Raw genomic sequence first — 15,633 nt, 5'->3', positions numbered from 1 at the left:
CAAAGTCGTCACCTGAGCGAGCTCAGTAAGATCTACACAAGCACGCTACTCACTCGACACGAGTCGTATTCTCGATCGCGTTCCGCTATTCCTTGGCGCGCCGTGCGCTAGTTGCGCGCTGAGGCCCGATCGTCGCACGGACTGGTGAAAATGGCCCGCCGGTACCCCTATAGGCAGTGCATCTGTGTACGAGATCGATCTATTCGGCGCAGTCTACGTGATGGATACAGCTGTGCTCGGTCCGATAGGCGTCTCGCCCACCACCCATTCCGGACACACATTCTGCCCGTAGCAGTGTCTTCGACATCTGCACACGCCTCGCTACCCGCCAAGAGTATACATCCGCCCTCCGATCCTGCTTCGACTGTCATCCAAACCCCTTGCTCGGACACATCCCCATTACGCTCATGGTCCGAACGGGCCGCTACGGGCCATGCATGCACTTCTTTCCTGCAGTCCGCCCCGCAGCCCCACCGCCTCTCTCGTCCTCCACATCAAGCGCTACTCCGCGACGACTCGGTCGAGAGTCTTGGTAGGGTCTAGCGACGGCGGAGGCCAATGGAGTCGTCTCGCAAACCCAGATCGGCACAGCTTATCCAACCGCAAGATTTTTTAGGCGGGCCAAAAAGAGTGTGGACTCGCACGATCTGCCTTCAGAAGCTTAGGAACGTTGCCAATCATCCGGATTTCGACGCGTTCCCCTGCGGAGACTGCGCAGGTTGTGCGCGGAAGGCAGTGCCTATGGCGCGGAGTGCGCCTTTCCGCTGTTCTGCGACGTAGCGGAGGATCGGCCTCGCCTCTCCACCCCCTAGGACGGAGATGATATCGTAGTACATAAAGAGCGCGTACCAACGCGAGGATCTCCTGTCAACCTGCCACTGTTCTTTCTCGCCTTCTTCTCCGCCCCACCCCAGCAGAGCGGCTCCTTCGCGTGTGCTATTTTTTAAGCTTACGATCCAACTTTCCGTGCACCCATGACTTTTCACTCGTGCGTCTGTCTCCTTCATATAAAACCTCTCACACTCACATCGCACACACCAGGGTCCCTACCGGCTCCAGCTCACGGTCTCTAGAGCAGCCTCCACCGATGCCCGGCCGCGTCTACCCTCCCGCCCCAGTGACCGCCGTCGGCTACGGCGCGCGGGGCCACAAGGACTCCATCCCCGCATACACCGCTGAGGTGCCGAACCTGGTCTACGCCCCCAACGTGGGCGGGGCGTCTTACGACAAGGAGCCGGCGCTGGCGGACGTGCGCGCCGTGCTCCGCACCCCCAGCCCGACGCCGAGCGAGGTGCAGGTCCTCGCGTCGAAGACGAAGCTCCTGGGCGACTGGCGGCGCTTCCTCAACTGGCGGCGATATGCGAACGCCCGCTCGATGAGTGCGTATTTTCCCCAAACCACGCGGCTAGGGACGATGCTGACCCTTTTTTTCGACGCCCAGTGATCATCGCCGGGCTGATCGCTTTCCACATAATCATCATCCTCGCCGTGGTGTTCAAGAAGGATATCATCAAGTTCCTGCAGCCCATGGCAGACTGGCTGAACCGGTGAGTCGTGCGCTCCTCTCCCGTGCGTGCACGGTGCTCACCGCTGGCGTCCCCGAATGCAGCACGACAGGCGCTTGGGCGATCCCCATCGCGGTCATATTCCTGCTCTCCTTCCCGCCGGTACGTCCCCACCATGGCGCGTGGAGACCGCGCTCTCAGCTGACGCGTCCCTCCAGCTGGCCGGACAAGAGGTGGTCGCGATCTGGTGCGGAAACGTCTGGGGCGTGTGGGTCGGGTTTGGGATCGTCGCCGCGGGGACGATCGTCGGCGAGCTTGCCGCGTTCTAGTATGTGTTCCCCTGTCCCCCGCTTGTGCCAGACGCGCGGACGCTGACGCCCGGCCCTTCAACAGCGCCGTCAAGACGTTCTGCCTCGCGCGCGGGAAGCAGCAGGAGGAGAAGAAGCTGAAGTGGGCGCTGCGCGCGCAGGTCGTGCGCGAGGGCGGGTTCGTCCTGCCCACCATGCTGCGGCTCACCTTCCTCCCCGGCCACTGTGCGTGTTTGCCGCGCTATCTCACAGATACTGCACGCTGATGGCTGTGCTGTGCTCTTCAGTTCTCACCGCGTTCTTCTCCGCGTGCGGGATGTCGGTGTGGACGTTCCTCGTTGCCATGACGCTCTCGCTGCCGAAGCAGCTCGGGTTCGTGTACCTCGGTGTCGGGCTGGATAAGGACGGTGCGTCTCTCCTCTCGTCCCCGCAGGATCTGTACGCCGTACGTGGATGCTGATTCGGATGCGCACGTGCAGAGGAAAAGGCGATTACGCGGGGCATCAAGGCGGGCGTGACGCTCGCGCTGCTCGTGATGACCTTCATCACCATGCGCTACGTGAACAAGAAGGTCGACGAGGTCAAGGACGAGGTCATCTACGCGCGGCGCAAGGCGAGGTACGCACTCACACCCTACCCACCCTTCCCCGCCTCAGTCCTGACGAATTTCCCGGCACCTCCAGACAAGCTGGCGTTCTCCGCGGGGGTGCGCGGGACGAGGAGCTCGCGTTCCGCCCGGCCGGCTCGCAGGAGCCCCTCGCACCTGGGTCATCTTCGACGGGCGCGGGCGCCGCCATCTACATGCCCGCGCCCCAGCGGCCGAGGGAGGCGGGGAAGCTAGTCGGGGGCCATAAGAAGCGCGCGAGCGACGCGGGCAGCAGGGGCAGGAGCATCGGCATCGGTGCGGGCAACGAGATGGAGCTCGGCGACAGGCGCGAGTTCAGGTCTTGAGGGCGCGCAGGTGTAGGGACGACGCGCCGGGCGCGCCGCTGGGTGTGTGGATAGGTCGACGACGGATGGACGTTTACGGTGTGAATGACTCTTGACGAACGCTGTAATATTATCGGAAGTCTGCTCTCGGTTTATCGGATTCAGCTGTTAAAGGTCCAGAGAGTCTACCCTATCTCAAGGCAGGCTTGAGCAGGCTCCTTGTGAAGATGGCTGACATTTCGCTTCGAAACAGTGAGACTTCCGTCCACAGAATGGGCACTACGCAAATACCAGCTTGCATAAACAAGTATTAGATTAGAGGGTATGATACTAGTAGCAGTGATGTGCAGATACAGTCAGAGAAGATCGCGCAGCGAAACAGCGTACATGTCCGAAAGCCATACCACGAGAAGCCTCAAGCCCCGAAAACATTGCGCACCCCAGACCCCTACTTCCCCTTGCTTCCCGACGCCTTGGGCTCTTGCACGCTCCCTCCACGCGATCCACGAGAGCCGCGCGCACGAGACGTCGACACTTCCGCTATTTGCTCGCTGGACCCGAGCATGACGGGGATCACCCTTGGACGCTTCGCCGCCGTGGCGGACGCACCCGAGCGCAGCGTCAGCATCGACTCCATCTCATCCTCGTCCTCGTCCTCCGGGTTGCTCTCCACGCCGTCATCTTCGAGGGTCCTGGGCCGCTTATCGCCAAGCTGGGCTGTCAAGTCCGACTCAGCCGCTGCGATCAGGCTCTGCTTTGTTCGCAACTCGAGCAGTTGGTATGGGATTGCTTTATCCCCGACCGGCCAGTCGTCCCTCTCGATGGCAGTGTCGAAGATACGAAGGACGGCGTCGTAGGTGAGCGAGACACGCTCTTGGACCCTTCCCTTGTTAGCCTTGTATACAAGTGCATGGAAGTCATTCAGGAGATCGGAGAGGGCCGGGTTTCCAGGAATAGCAAGCACCGGGTCGAACACGTCCCGCCGATCGAGCCACGCAAGCTTGGCATCCGCCGCGGATCCGTCGTTTCCATATTTGAAGGTGCGCGCAGAAAGTGCTTCGTCACCTTTCCCTCTTTCATAGTCGGTGTGCCGTAGGACAATCCAGAGGAGAACCCAGAAGAATGATTCAAGGTCGTGAGGGGAATCATGGGCGTCCACTGCAATGCCAGGCCTCACGAGTTCGACGGCCATGAAGTAATACGTTCCCTGTAGCGTGCAACGATCAGGCGATGGACTGCCGTATATTATGATGGATGCACTCACTGTTCGCTCCTTACACTTTGCGACGTCCGGGAACTGTTCCGATAGTTCAAGCGGGCGGAGGGGAGGTAGCTCAGAAGACACCCGCGTGGAAGCCTTGTCAGGCGGTTCGAGCGTCATGGAGCTGTAGTCGTAGTCGCCCAGTATCCCCTTCGATGGATGACTCTGTCCATCCGGCTCCGGGTCGACGATGAGAATGTTGCCGCTACTGACATCCCGATGCAGCACACCGCCGCGTTCCATCATGAGCCGGTGACCTGTGTGTATGCAATCTCAGGACCAGCCACCTAGATAAATAACGGGCAGTTTGAGCATACGCACCTTTGATACCGTCTCGGATTGCCATCACGAGCTCCTTCGTACTTCGGAACTCGGATAACGGCAGGCCCACCGTGTCGAGAACAAAGCGAATGTGGCTGCGCTCGTAAACACGATGTGTCTCACCGCGTAAAAGTCTCCAGGTATACGTCTGATGCATAGGGCGAGGCAAACGGTTGAGGGCTGCTGTCGCTGAGCTAGGCGGCGTGATTGAGGGCTCGGTTATCTCGACATCCGATACCTCCGCGCGCGACGAAGTGGACGACGGAGATGCAGAGGACAGGGAGGATGGAGTAGACTCGGAGGATGTTTCCGACGAGGTCGATTCGGAGGTAATCAATTGGAAACCGTCGTCGCCTTTCCATTCCTCGCCAGCCTGAGCAGCGTCCCACCGCGCAACATCCCGGACACCGAGGTCACATCCGTGGAGCAGCTTAGGAAGACCGCACCAATCCTCTTCTGGAATGGTCTCTTTGAGCCGGGCGTAAAACTGATCTTCGGGTGTCCGTATCACCTGGCGCCATGCCTCTTTGATGATGCGCAATGGAGGCGGTGATTCGAGTTCACCAGAGATGCGAGTGTCTTCTATGCCGAGCCAAACCATAGTAGCACGCGAAAACAGCCTGGTGTTGATGTCTAGAAGCTTGAAGAGGAAGAACGCCTTCCAAGTCCCGGGATCCTCTTTGTCGTACACCTTCGTCCAACGGCCTTCGCCGAGTTTCACGCCGCGAATGCGATGCTTTCTCAGCTTGCCAAGACCATGCTCACCCTTAAGCCACTTCTGATCTTCCTCCGTGAGCCTCCGCATGGAAGCGTCGACACCCACGAAAGCGCCTTCCCAAGGGTGGACGAAGTTCCAGAAGAACCTCTGTATAGCGGCCAGACCCTCTGTAGTCTTGAGTGGGAACGCACGCGTAGCGACCGCGCAGGCGTGGTCAAAGCGAGCGAGGCGTACGACATCCCCGTAGATCCCAATCATGAACGTCGCCAGGAGGCCGTGGGCGTACATGATGCTACGCGCGTTGATTGCGAGCTGCACCAGAGCATCGGCACGGGTAATGCCGTCACCACCTTCGAAAGGGTCCTCCGCCTCGGTAGCCTTGGCTTCGATCGCCATGGAGAAGCCATCCCAGTTGGGACACACTATCTTGTCGGCAAGAGGTTCCCCAGGGAAAGAAACGGTGATGTCAGGCTTCGCAGGTGAGTGCCTATTAGCGTGTGCGGCGAAGGGAAATGCGATGGGCTGGTTGTGGCAGTTGTAGAATGACAGCTTCTTCTCCTGGGGAAATTCGTCTTGAAGAGCCTTGAAGATATCCATCTGTGCTCAGGTGAGTGTTAGACATTTACCGATACCGTGACCCTGGGGGACGCACCAGGGGGCCGTAGTTAGCGACTTCTCGACCCTTCCTTGGTACGAGTGTGGACGCTAAGGACGCGTCTGCGGGGGGTATGATTGGGCATTCGGTGCGTGCGGGCACGAACTTGTCGAGATACGAGTCGATATCGCCGTTGTAAATGTTGATCTTCTTGGAGAGTTCGCGACGCCACCCTTCGGCCTGGTGCTCCCTGCGTGCGCCTTGGCGAGTGTGATGTTCAGCGGCCGACTTATCGGTGCGGGGGGTTGGGTGTCCACTCATACCTGATGAGGACTGCGAGCAGCAGCTGAATACTGAGGACGTAGAAATCGACATCTTATAGTGTTGAGGATGTGGCTAAGGTTGAGTGAGATGGGACAATGCAAAGAAAGCCAGCGCCGTGCTGCAGGCAGGTAAGTCTGGTGTGCGGCAACTTCCGGGATATTAGCCACCCACAATCCAGTCTGGGTCAATGAACTTTGAACCGAGCGGGAGCTGCTGGGCCTTGAGACGAGCCAGGATTGGACGCAGGTGTTCGCTGGGCTGAGTCGTTCTGTTGGCCCATTGTTAGTGACTCATCCCATGGGCAGGAAATCAGGCCTGGCTTACGGCTTTGGTTGGGAAATTGAAAAGTGATCGCTGGCTTGGGTCGCGCAGCAGCTTATGATATATGGGGCGGGACGCGCGTACGGCCTCGCTGCAAGGTCTTTGCCGACTCGATCGCCGTGCTGTGAGACCCTTTTGTGCGACGAAACGGTTGGGCAAGGGATTCCTGTATCCCTATTGTGCCAAGTTAATGACGTTCTATGGCTTGGAGCGTACCGCACGTTGTCCTATCGCGGTCGCGGTGGCTAGGCAGGAGGTTCGTTCCAGGGCTGAATGGAGTCGACACGAACTTGGCTCGTCCCAAAGGGGAAGCATGCGCAAACAAACAAACGAGACCCGGCCCGGCCATCCGACCTAGTCTCTTTCTCCGACGTTCCCGTCACTCAGTCCGGTCCTGTCCTCTCGAGTCTCTCTTTCTCGTTCCTTGGATGAATACGATCGGATACCAGCAAAGAATGTACATATCTCATTCTTAACTTGCCGCGGACCAGAAACATCCATCGTGCGATTGATACCAGTCAGGGCCCGCCCACCGTAACATGAGGTTACTGGCAAGCAAGTACGTCAAGTTTAGACTGCATTCGCAAGTGGTAGAATACTGATGCATATTACTCGGACATGGTTCTCAGACGGCATGCACTGATAGGACCATGCCGGGGTCATTGAAGCCGCACACGCGTCATACTTAAGGATGTGCTGCGGTAGCATCGATCCATATACTTAAGACCAATACTCGCCATGAGTTCCCCCCGGAACTCTCCACCCCAGCATCTTCAGGACTGTCTGCCCTGACATCTACGCTATCGACACTTATCCAACCCCGTCAACCGAGACGATGGACCTCGGGGATCTCGCACCGATCCAGCGCCGGCCAAACACCCCCGCTGACGATCCCTCTCCCGATGCAGCGACAGGCCCGACCGACATCAGAGATAAGGAGCTCTGGTTCGACGATGGCAACATCATCCTTCTCGCAGGGGACGGTACGGCAGGGAGCGAGTCGACTGCGGCCTTCCGGCTGTACAAGGGCATCCTCGCGCGAGCCTCCCCCGTGTTCAGCGACCTCTTCGCCTCTGCGCAGCCCGTCGATGCCGAGGGCGAGTCGTTCGATGACTGCCCCGCTGTCCGTCTGACAGACTCACCTCTCGAGCTCGGACATTTTCTCCGCGTCCTATTTCACCCTGGCACGCGTACGTACACCGACCTCCCTGTCTGCCACAGCTGCGCGCGATTTCTCACAGGCTCACGCGCGTATACAGATCTCTGCGTCTGGAATCCACCCGCCAAAGCTACCCCTTCGCGGAGCTCGCAGCGATCGCGCGCATCGCACACAAGTACCAGGCCGAGACGGTCGCCGCGGACGCGCTCGACCGCATCGAGCGGCTCTTCCTCCCGCGCCCGACTGCGAAGCACTGGGTCAACTTCGTGCACCCGTGGGACGGGAGCCTCGCCAAGGCGCAGGTCCGGTACAAGCTTACCCTCGCGCCCGAGGACGCGGTGCAGGCCGTGAACCTCGCGCACCTCTTCGACAAGTCACTCATGCTCCCGCTCGCGTTGTACATGTGCTGTCTGCTGGACCCGTTGCAGTTGCGGAACGGGGTGTGGCGGAAGGATGGAACCCTGGAGAGGTTGTCGGACGAGGACTTCGTCCGCTGCATCAACGCCATCCCGATCATGACAAGGGAGAACTGCGACCATCTCCGGCGCATCCTGGACCATGCCACTGGGGTCCAGCCAGAGGGTTGCTCCGACCAGGAGAAGTGTGCCAAGGGCGCGAAGGAGGCCGTACAAGCTTTCGGACGACATACACTCTCCTTGACGGATCTCTTCCTTCGCGTGGACAAAAGAGCTGGACCCCACAAACATTTTAAAGTCGATGAGTATCTGTCTTGGGCTTGTGTCGCATGTCGTAAACAGCACCTGGAAACCTCGGCCCGGATGTGTCATGAGGCCTGGAGAAACCTTCCGCAGTGGTTGGGCTTCACAGACTTCCATGAGTACTGGTTACGCTTGAGAGAGCCAGTCGGATTGCGCTACACTCCCGGATCGTTTGCACCGCTCGCATTTATGTAGATCTATCGCCAGACATCTCGTCATAGTGTACAAAAATCCGACATTACCACAAGTCATAACATTTGCCACATCGATGCGTAATCTGTCCTCCACCATACATTCTCAGAGACCCTCTGTGAAGCGGCTGTCAGAAGCAGCCGCAGGAGCAGCAGCGGGCTCTGGCTCACTGGACCCCGGAGCGACGCCCGCCCCTGTATCGTCCTCGGTGGGGGCGACGTGCGGCGCACGGCCCTCCGGCGCCTTCTCCTGCTGCCGCTTGCTCGGACGACGAGACACCGTTGCGCCTTCCCCAGTCGCGGCGGGCTTCTTATCAGCCTGAACGCAAATGTTAGTAACTTATCATAGAGCGCGGAGGGGAAGATGCTTACAGGGTACCCATGTGCGCCATATTCCGCGTCGCGCGCCCCAGTGTGAGAGTACTCCGGCGGGCCCACGTCCTCCTCCGCGCCATCACGCGCCTCTTCGAACGCCGCGTCGTCTTCCTCATCCTGCTCCTCCTCGACGCTCGAGCCCTCGTCCTCGGTCTCATCAACGCCTTCCTCGTCGCTCGTGTACCCCACCGCCCTCACCGCGGCCGCGACCGGTCCGCTGCGCTCCATCTGCTCGCTCGCGACGAGATACCGCGCGCAGAGCATGCGGATATCGTTCCACCACTCCATCATGTCATCACGCGAGCGAGCGCGGAAGGCCCACGCGCGTCCACTCGACCCGCCGCGTCCGGTGAGCGAGTTCTTCAGGACGCGCAGCGAGCCGGTGTGAGTGCTGCCCGTGCCGTCCTTGCGCTCCTCGATGTGGAACTTGTGGCTCTTCGCGTTCGGCGCCGACGGAGGGCCGAGCGTGCACAGCGGGAGGAACAGACTGAACTGCGGGCGGTCGGCGATCGCAGGGTCCGAAGACGCGTATTCGTGCAAGAATCCGGCGGCGGTGAGAACGTAGTAGGACTCGCGGTACGTGCGCGTGTACCGCTTCTTCCGCTCGAGTAGACCGGTGTGCACGGGTATCACGCTAGGGTCGTCCTTGCTCGGGTACGTGATGTGCTCTGGGTTGCGCAGGGGCGTCTCGGGGTCGACCAGGTGATCTTCACGGGCTGCGAAAGAGATCCACTCGCGGTCAGGGGGCAGCGCTGACATATCGCGCTCGAGGTTGCCCCAGAGGTCGCGGACCGCGTTGTCCATGCGCGTTCGCCATTCGGCGAAGGTCGCCCAGGCAGACTGAAGCGCCTGAATCAGCGATGCCTCGAACATCGCGGAGGACGCCTGTGTGAGCAGCAGCGACTTCTGAAGGGCGTTCTCGGTGTGGACCTGCTTGGTGAGCTGACGTGCGACAGCTTGGTTGGCGACGTAAGGGTCCGTCCTAGCAGTCACGTTCAAGGGGGTATTCTTCAAGATGGAGATATTCGTTCCGAGGTCGCCGATGAGTTTCCCTGACAGTTCACGCTCTTTGGCGACGGCGGTTGCCAATTTGCCCGTATCGTTTTGGATGTTCTACGTAGCGTGCTCGTATCGCTGTACTCCTATGTAGTACGCAGAGAGGGGAACACACCTTGATATGCGCCTTGATCTCGACACGGAGCTTCTGGAGATGTTGTACAATCGAGCCGTCCACCGTACGCCCGAGATTAGCATGCTGATCAGCGATGGCACGCGTCTTGTCGCGAATCCCGTAGAAGATGTCCTGAGGTATGTTTCAGCGTGTCAGAAAACCCAAGAAAACGAAGATGACGCGTCGCGGCAGACCTGAAGACCGCCTTCTCCTAGGAACTGGTTCCCCGACCGGAATGGGACCTGGATGACGGCGCCGAGCTTGGTCATCTCCCTCGCGACATTGTTCTCAATATCTGCGATGCCTTCAAAGTAGGCAATGAGCTGCTTGACGATGGCCTTCCATGCTGTGAAACGTTCGATAAGAATGTCGGAAGGGCGAAGGTCGTGGGGCTGGATGTTCTTCTTGATGAGCGACTGGCTGCGCGAGACGGTCGAGCCGTGTCTGCTGCCGGCGCGGGAGAGGGAGGTTGCGCGTGAGATGGAGACTGTTTCGTTCATGGTGGTTGGGGGGAAAGATGAGTGGGGGGACAGGGCGAGGAGGAGCAGCTTTAGGCGAAACCGACGCGCGGAGAATCGAACAGCAGCCGCCTGACGTCATAGCTTGTCCCGATAAGGGAACTCTCCTAAAACCATAGCGCGACAGACAGCAAACCGCGCACAACAATTCGACGTAGGGAAAGGTATATGGGAAATAGCGTCGAAGATCGTAGATATGAGGTGGTATTGCATTGCTTTATTCAAGCTAGATTCGTTGGGCCAAACATTTACTAAGTCCCATCGCGCACAGTCGGTGTCGATGCATAGCCTTGGAAGAAGGACACAATGTCGGAGCTCCAGCACCCACGCTTCATATGTGTCATCATCGCGTATGTGACATGTTACCGTGGTTCGCGCGAGAGTGTCGAATCAAGAGACCAAGCTAGTCCGCGCGAAGAAGACCCTTCGCCGCTCAGCTTGAAGCAATGATCATTGGGAGGCGAGGTCGGATAGCCGGCCCGGCGTAGGTACATTTGCGCTTGTTTGCGCATCCTTCCCGTTTGGGACCAGCCAGGTTCACGTTGTGTTCAGCGGACCCGTCCCCTCCCTACACCGCCCCGGACACCAACAGCCGCGAACAGCAAGTGTGGCAAAGAATTTCCACAAGATTAGCCGGGGATGTACATGGGCGGAAGGAATCCAGGGACCCCTGCCCGATTCGTTGTACAAAAGGGACGTCTCGATGTTTTGCTGCATCATCATCCGCGGCGTCTCAATCTTAGCCACGATCACTTCGGCGCGCTTAAATCCGCCTCATATAAACTGTCCTCCACTCATTTCTCATCGCTCACCGCTCCCTCTCGGTTTTCACCCCCTTCGTGCAGTTAAGGCTCAGATCACAGTGTCGACATCGCCGTGTCCGACTCAACAGCCGCAGTAACCCCCACCCGCTTCACTCGCGTCATGCTTTCAAGGCCATGTTTTAATTGGAGAGGTGTCAATTATCGGGATAGAGAGGAACCTCCTGTGAATGAGGGCGACCATACACGTTTTGTCGCCCGCGTAGTGGTACGACCGTTGTCCAAGTTCAGAAGTACCAAGGAGCTCGCGATGGTGTTCCGGGACGCTGTCGAAGGTGCGTAGGCATTTCCTCTGATATTTATCCACGCGGCGTATCTTGACATTGCACACAGGCCACCAACAGGCACTGGAGCGCGGGGGTCTTCTCCAGAAGGATATCAGTAACGGCAGCATCCTCATCGTCGAGGAGCCACAACAGGATCTCTCCTCCAAGGGGGTCCTGCACGACTACGACTTCGACCCGATGATGCTCGGTAAACCTGAAGAGGTCTCCAAGTCAGCGTCTTCGGAGCAGTCACCCCTTCATTCGCCCGAGCTTGCAAACGTGCTCCGAGCTGCTGCAATCGAGTTGGCGACACGCAGAGAGCGTATGGTGGGCATTTTGCCTGACTATCATAAACCATCTCCTGATTCCATTCGTTACAGAGAACGCCGCACTTTTTGGCGCTCGACTTATTGAAGCCCCATGTCAATGGCAAACCGGTGCCGGCGCCCGTTCACGAATCCCACCACTGCCTCGAATCATTCTTCTGGGTGTTCCTTTGGATCGTCCTCCGCTGCACCGACCAACAGGACGGAAACGGGAAAATGGTGTACGAGTATACCTTCAAGGATTACTTCGAAAAATCCGCGAAGATGGCGCGGATAGGGTGGCTCTGCCGCACGAACGACTGCGAGAACGAAGCGGTTCTCGACATTCACAACAACCGGCCTCTCACCGGCCTCCTACACTACTTCCACACATTGGTGTGCGACTCGCGGCCGAAAAGGCCTTTCGAGGGCCCCCGTGTCCCGCTTACCTACAGCGCCGTCCTCCATCTATTCGACAGCGCTATCAAGCAGGAGAACTGGCCACGATACGACAAGGCGCTCGTATTCGACGGGCCCGACATGCGGACGACGTTCAAATTATCCGACTTCTGGCGATGCCCCGACAGTGACCATGGGGGGAGCAAGAAGCGGCCCCGCGATGACGACGGCGTCGAGAGCGACTCTGACACCGAGTCGTGGGAGGCTCGCCGGAAGCGTCGAAGGGCACTCGGAATGATTCCCGCTATAAAACCTCCCAAGTTTGGCTGGCCCGGGTGGAAACTCGGAGCATAGGCGTCGTGCACCTGGCTCGTATGGCACGGGTGTATATCCCGGGAACATGGAACGCGAAGCAGCCCAACGAAGAGGGCTGAAGAGTAGTCATGTTTGGAGTTTCTGGGGCGCGGCGCTTTCCTTGCTATGGATTTTGGACTGTGTTGTCTTGCTGGATATTCTTTCCATGATTCGTATATTACCACTGTGTTGCCTCGCGGCCCCGGGGCACTACGCTTGATTACGGCGACAGTCGATCGAAAGCGATGAGAAGACGCATGCCCAGATAGCAATAGTTTGACCACATGTCACGATACGCCGAGTCCTGCGGCCAGTATTCATCGCTGCTGAGACTGCTCGAAGATATCATTATGCGTCGTCGCCGAGCGTCCAAGAAATAGGTACCTTATGTGGATTTCCATCCATCACTCGTTTGAGTCCAACATCCTGCATCTGTATCGGCTCGGCTGCCGCTGCAGTCTGGTCCTCGTGCCGCACGCGGAATCGCCGCCACTGCGGCGTCGAGTTCCACAACGGCACAAGGGGACATGCATGCTACGCCACCGACGCAGAACTCCAAATTCGAATTCACAGTGGGTCATGTTCGGCGTATCAGATAAAGGTTTTCGTTAGTCATTTTGCACCTTGCTGAGGTTGAGTGACTGCTGGCGTGGACATGCAGGACCGCCGCTGGGCAAAGTCGCACGAGAGGATGCCGGTGACATGTACCGATGTCGCGGATAGCCATGCGGGCCCGCTCGCCTCGTGCTGAGCTACTAGCTCTCCAAGTCGGGAGGGGGTCAAAAATCTTCTAGGTCGGTATTGTACAACACGAAATACATCTGTGCGTTCACATCTCTGCCTACCCTGCCGCATATGTATTGTCAGACCTGTCCTCCAGTAGCGTTCAGAGAGCTCACCTCATTGCAGTTATTGGCCTCTTGGCCGTTCAAGGTCCTCCGGTCCGAAGCTGTCTGGGAGGAGCTCCCCTATGCTCGTCTCCTTGACACCGCCATTCGGAATTCCCTCTGCGAGACGCTTCTCGTAGTCGGCGGGGACGAGGAGGATCGGCATGTTCTCCGCGCAGAACTCCCTGATCACCTGGCGGCACATGCCGCACGGCGAGATCGCGGAGGCGACGTCGCTGCAGTAATATGAGCGAGATGAAGAAGAAAACCGACAAGCAGCTTACGTGACGACGGCCAGAGCGGTGAATGAGCGGACGCCTTCGCTCTGAAAAACGTAAGGCAATATCCTATGATTGAAAGGTTTCATGACAGCATACCACGGCTTTTACGAATGCGGTCCGCTCAGCGCAGATGGTGCCACCTACGCCTGATTAGCACTCGGGTTCATGACGAAAACGAGGACAGTCACCGACCATATGAAGCATTCTCGATGTTGGCACCCTTGATTATCTCACCAGTTGTGGTGAGCAGCGCCGCACCGACTCTGAAATTCGAGTATCTGCAGTATGCGAACTCCTTCGCTGCGAGTCGGCGCCGAGGTGAGCCGCCGCGGGGAGCAGATAACGATAGTGATTAGTGAAGTTTTTAACGTACAGCGATTCCCATACCTTCAAATGCGGCTTTTACCAGACGCACATGGTCGTCGGGCTGTATAGACCAGGTAGAAGCGGACATGATGGCGGGATGAACGATAACGAGGTGTTTGCCATGGTTCTGAACTCTGTGCTGCGGCAGTGCGCGGCGGGTACGAATCACCGAGATAGGCAAGTGCTGTAGTTGGTGAAGCTGGCATATACTTCATACGCATCTTTTCGCGCACCACACTATTCCGTACACCATAAAAAACCCTCTAAGTCTCTATGAATGTATTTCTGCTCTTATGATCTCAAACGAATATATTTGGAGCGGGTTTGAGCGAAAAAGCTACAAAAGCACCGAGTGGCCCTAACCCGAAGTGGGCATAATGTTAGCGCCCACACCGGCCGGGGCCGGGACAAGCCGAGGCGTGAGGAAATTGGCGGTCGGGCGAGCTCGTCACCGTCTCGCCCGACGTCCTCCTCACTCCCAACAGCGACCATCACCCCTCCCCCGTCGTCCTCGCGCCCTCCTCATCATGGTGCGCCCTCTTTCTGCCCGCCTGGCGCAGGCCCTTCGCCCCCGCCGCCTTCCCCAGTCCACTCCGCGCGTGCGCCAGCAGCAGCGCTTCGCGTCGACGACTCCCAGCACGGAGGAGCTGCAGAAAAAGGCGACGGAGACGCTTGCGACCGTCCAGAAAGGTCTTGGCCAGGCCTTTGAGGCCGGCAAGAAGTTCCTTGGCCCCGTAGGAGAGAAGGCAGGCAACCTGCTTGGAGGTATGTCGAATTTTCCTGCGTGTGCGGTCGCATGTTCGTGCGCGACACGCGTGCGTCGCGACGGTGTTGCTTTGTGCTGCGTGCTTACTCCAGTCCCTTGTGCAGCGTACCGGGAACCGCTGCAGTACAACTTCGCGGTCTTCCGCGAGGTCCTAAAGCAGGTCTACGTCGCGGAGCGTCTCCAGCCCCCTCCCATTTCTGCGTTCTCCTCTGTCTACTCTTCCCTCTGGTCTCGTGCAAGCAACGTCCAGTACTGGCGCGAGCTCGCCCGGTCAGGCGACCTGACCAAGGTCGGCATTTACGCGGTTGAGGCGTACGGTATCTTCAAGGTGCGTTGCCTTGTCCTCTGAACGAGGCGCATTGCTGATAGACTGCTGCAGATTGGTGAGATCATCGGACGTAGAAGCCTGGTCGGCTACAATGTCCAATAGATTGATCTGCCTTACTCCGAGTTGTAAATTCGCCTTAATATGCTTTCGCTCCTTGACGCGTTCGTCTCGTGCGAGACACAACCCCAGTTGCGCGTGAACTAGCCGCACGTACATCCAGTGCTATCCAGCGGTGAATCAAAGCAATGCAAGACGGATCCTGAGATCTCGTTGTCGTCCCCGCCTTCTCCCGCCTGCCGCCTCTGCACTCGCTACCCGAGCGCTGGACGCCCGCGTCCGCGTCGATAAAGTGCACAAATGATGTGCAATCTTCTGAGTCGTCCCCGCGTAAAGTTACATGTTGGATGGTAGGTACACCGGCACGTTCAGATCGAAAGCATCTAT

General features: G+C 58.4%; 7 protein-coding genes across 7 annotated transcripts; 4 read left to right on the top strand and 3 right to left on the bottom strand.

The window, feature by feature from the left end:
* Nucleotides 1-974: 974 nt before the first annotated feature.
* On the top strand, nucleotides 975-2,915 carry TRAVEDRAFT_72909 (uncharacterized protein; the record flags this gene model as incomplete). The annotated part of the gene is made up of 9 exons (XM_008041788.1): nucleotides 975-988; nucleotides 1,042-1,379; nucleotides 1,442-1,547; nucleotides 1,610-1,667; nucleotides 1,724-1,833; nucleotides 1,899-2,038; nucleotides 2,101-2,220; nucleotides 2,293-2,431; nucleotides 2,497-2,915. 9 exons carry the CDS (start codon nucleotides 975-977, stop codon nucleotides 2,762-2,764), a joined length of 1,293 nt encoding a protein of 430 aa, XP_008039979.1. The 3' UTR covers nucleotides 2,765-2,915.
* A 276-nt stretch (nucleotides 2,916-3,191) lies between these two features.
* On the bottom strand, nucleotides 3,192-6,013 carry TRAVEDRAFT_49062 (uncharacterized protein; the record flags this gene model as incomplete). Its single annotated transcript, XM_008041239.1, has 5 exons — nucleotides 3,192-3,950; nucleotides 4,008-4,261; nucleotides 4,326-5,640; nucleotides 5,696-5,898; nucleotides 5,962-6,013. 5 exons carry the CDS (start codon nucleotides 6,011-6,013, stop codon nucleotides 3,192-3,194), a joined length of 2,583 nt encoding a protein of 860 aa, XP_008039430.1.
* A 1,201-nt stretch (nucleotides 6,014-7,214) lies between these two features.
* TRAVEDRAFT_103082 (uncharacterized protein) lies at nucleotides 7,215-7,948 on the top strand (the record flags this gene model as incomplete). Its single annotated transcript, XM_008041787.1, has 2 exons — nucleotides 7,215-7,477; nucleotides 7,573-7,948. Coding segments are annotated over 2 exons (639 nt in total), but the record flags the coding sequence as incomplete, so codon positions are not given.
* A 383-nt stretch (nucleotides 7,949-8,331) lies between these two features.
* Nucleotides 8,332-10,405, bottom strand: TRAVEDRAFT_170065 (uncharacterized protein). Its single transcript, XM_008041786.1, has 4 exons — nucleotides 10,093-10,405; nucleotides 9,899-10,030; nucleotides 8,725-9,840; nucleotides 8,332-8,671 (listed from the first exon to the last, which is right to left on the bottom strand). Exons 1-4 carry the CDS (start codon nucleotides 10,396-10,398, stop codon nucleotides 8,459-8,461), a joined length of 1,767 nt encoding a protein of 588 aa, XP_008039977.1. The 5' UTR covers nucleotides 10,399-10,405; the 3' UTR covers nucleotides 8,332-8,458.
* Nucleotides 10,406-11,340: 935 nt separating this feature from the next.
* On the top strand, nucleotides 11,341-12,561 carry TRAVEDRAFT_21464 (uncharacterized protein; the record flags this gene model as incomplete). Its single annotated transcript, XM_008040892.1, has 3 exons — nucleotides 11,341-11,512; nucleotides 11,571-11,830; nucleotides 11,884-12,561. The coding sequence occupies 3 exons, from the start codon at nucleotides 11,341-11,343 to the stop codon at nucleotides 12,559-12,561; spliced, it is 1,110 nt and encodes a 369-aa protein (XP_008039083.1).
* A 776-nt stretch (nucleotides 12,562-13,337) lies between these two features.
* On the bottom strand, nucleotides 13,338-14,183 carry TRAVEDRAFT_170061 (cytidine deaminase; the record flags this gene model as incomplete). The annotated part of the gene is made up of 6 exons (XM_008041785.1): nucleotides 13,338-13,407; nucleotides 13,461-13,684; nucleotides 13,733-13,773; nucleotides 13,826-13,869; nucleotides 13,922-14,029; nucleotides 14,117-14,183. 5 exons carry the CDS (start codon nucleotides 14,181-14,183, stop codon nucleotides 13,471-13,473), a joined length of 474 nt encoding a protein of 157 aa, XP_008039976.1. The 3' UTR covers nucleotides 13,338-13,407; nucleotides 13,461-13,470.
* A 395-nt stretch (nucleotides 14,184-14,578) lies between these two features.
* On the top strand, nucleotides 14,579-15,403 carry TRAVEDRAFT_59461 (F1F0 ATP synthase subunit g). The gene is made up of 3 exons (XM_008041784.1): nucleotides 14,579-14,860; nucleotides 14,966-15,189; nucleotides 15,241-15,403. Exons 1-3 carry the CDS (start codon nucleotides 14,623-14,625, stop codon nucleotides 15,289-15,291), a joined length of 513 nt encoding a protein of 170 aa, XP_008039975.1. The 5' UTR covers nucleotides 14,579-14,622; the 3' UTR covers nucleotides 15,292-15,403.
* The last annotated feature ends 230 nt before the right edge of the window (nucleotides 15,404-15,633 follow it).

The sequence above is a fragment of the Trametes versicolor genome (assembly GCF_000271585.1).
Source record: "Trametes versicolor FP-101664 SS1 unplaced genomic scaffold TRAVEscaffold_7, whole genome shotgun sequence".
In the NCBI taxonomy this organism is placed as follows: domain Eukaryota; kingdom Fungi; phylum Basidiomycota; class Agaricomycetes; order Polyporales; family Polyporaceae; genus Trametes; species Trametes versicolor.
Note: the sequence above shows the minus strand (reverse complement) of the source record. Positions and strands in the feature narration are given on the sequence as shown.

Coding starts and splice junctions, on each gene's coding strand:
- TRAVEDRAFT_170065 (XM_008041786.1), bottom strand. CDS start 10,398: ATGAACGAAACAGTCTCCATCTCACGCGCAACCTCCCTCTCCCGCGCC. Junction 10,031..10,092: donor TAGGAGAAGGCGGTCTTCAG/GTCTGCCGCGAC, acceptor AACATACCTCAG/GACATCTTCTACGGGATTCG. Junction 8,672..8,724: donor ATGGCGCACATGGGTACCCT/GTAAGCATCTTC, acceptor ATTTGCGTTCAG/GCTGATAAGAAGCCCGCCGC.
- TRAVEDRAFT_59461 (XM_008041784.1), top strand. CDS start 14,623: ATGGTGCGCCCTCTTTCTGCCCGCCTGGCGCAGGCCCTTCGCCCCCGC. Junction 14,861..14,965: donor GGCAGGCAACCTGCTTGGAG/GTATGTCGAATT, acceptor TCCCTTGTGCAG/CGTACCGGGAACCGCTGCAG. Junction 15,190..15,240: donor AGGCGTACGGTATCTTCAAG/GTGCGTTGCCTT, acceptor AGACTGCTGCAG/ATTGGTGAGATCATCGGACG.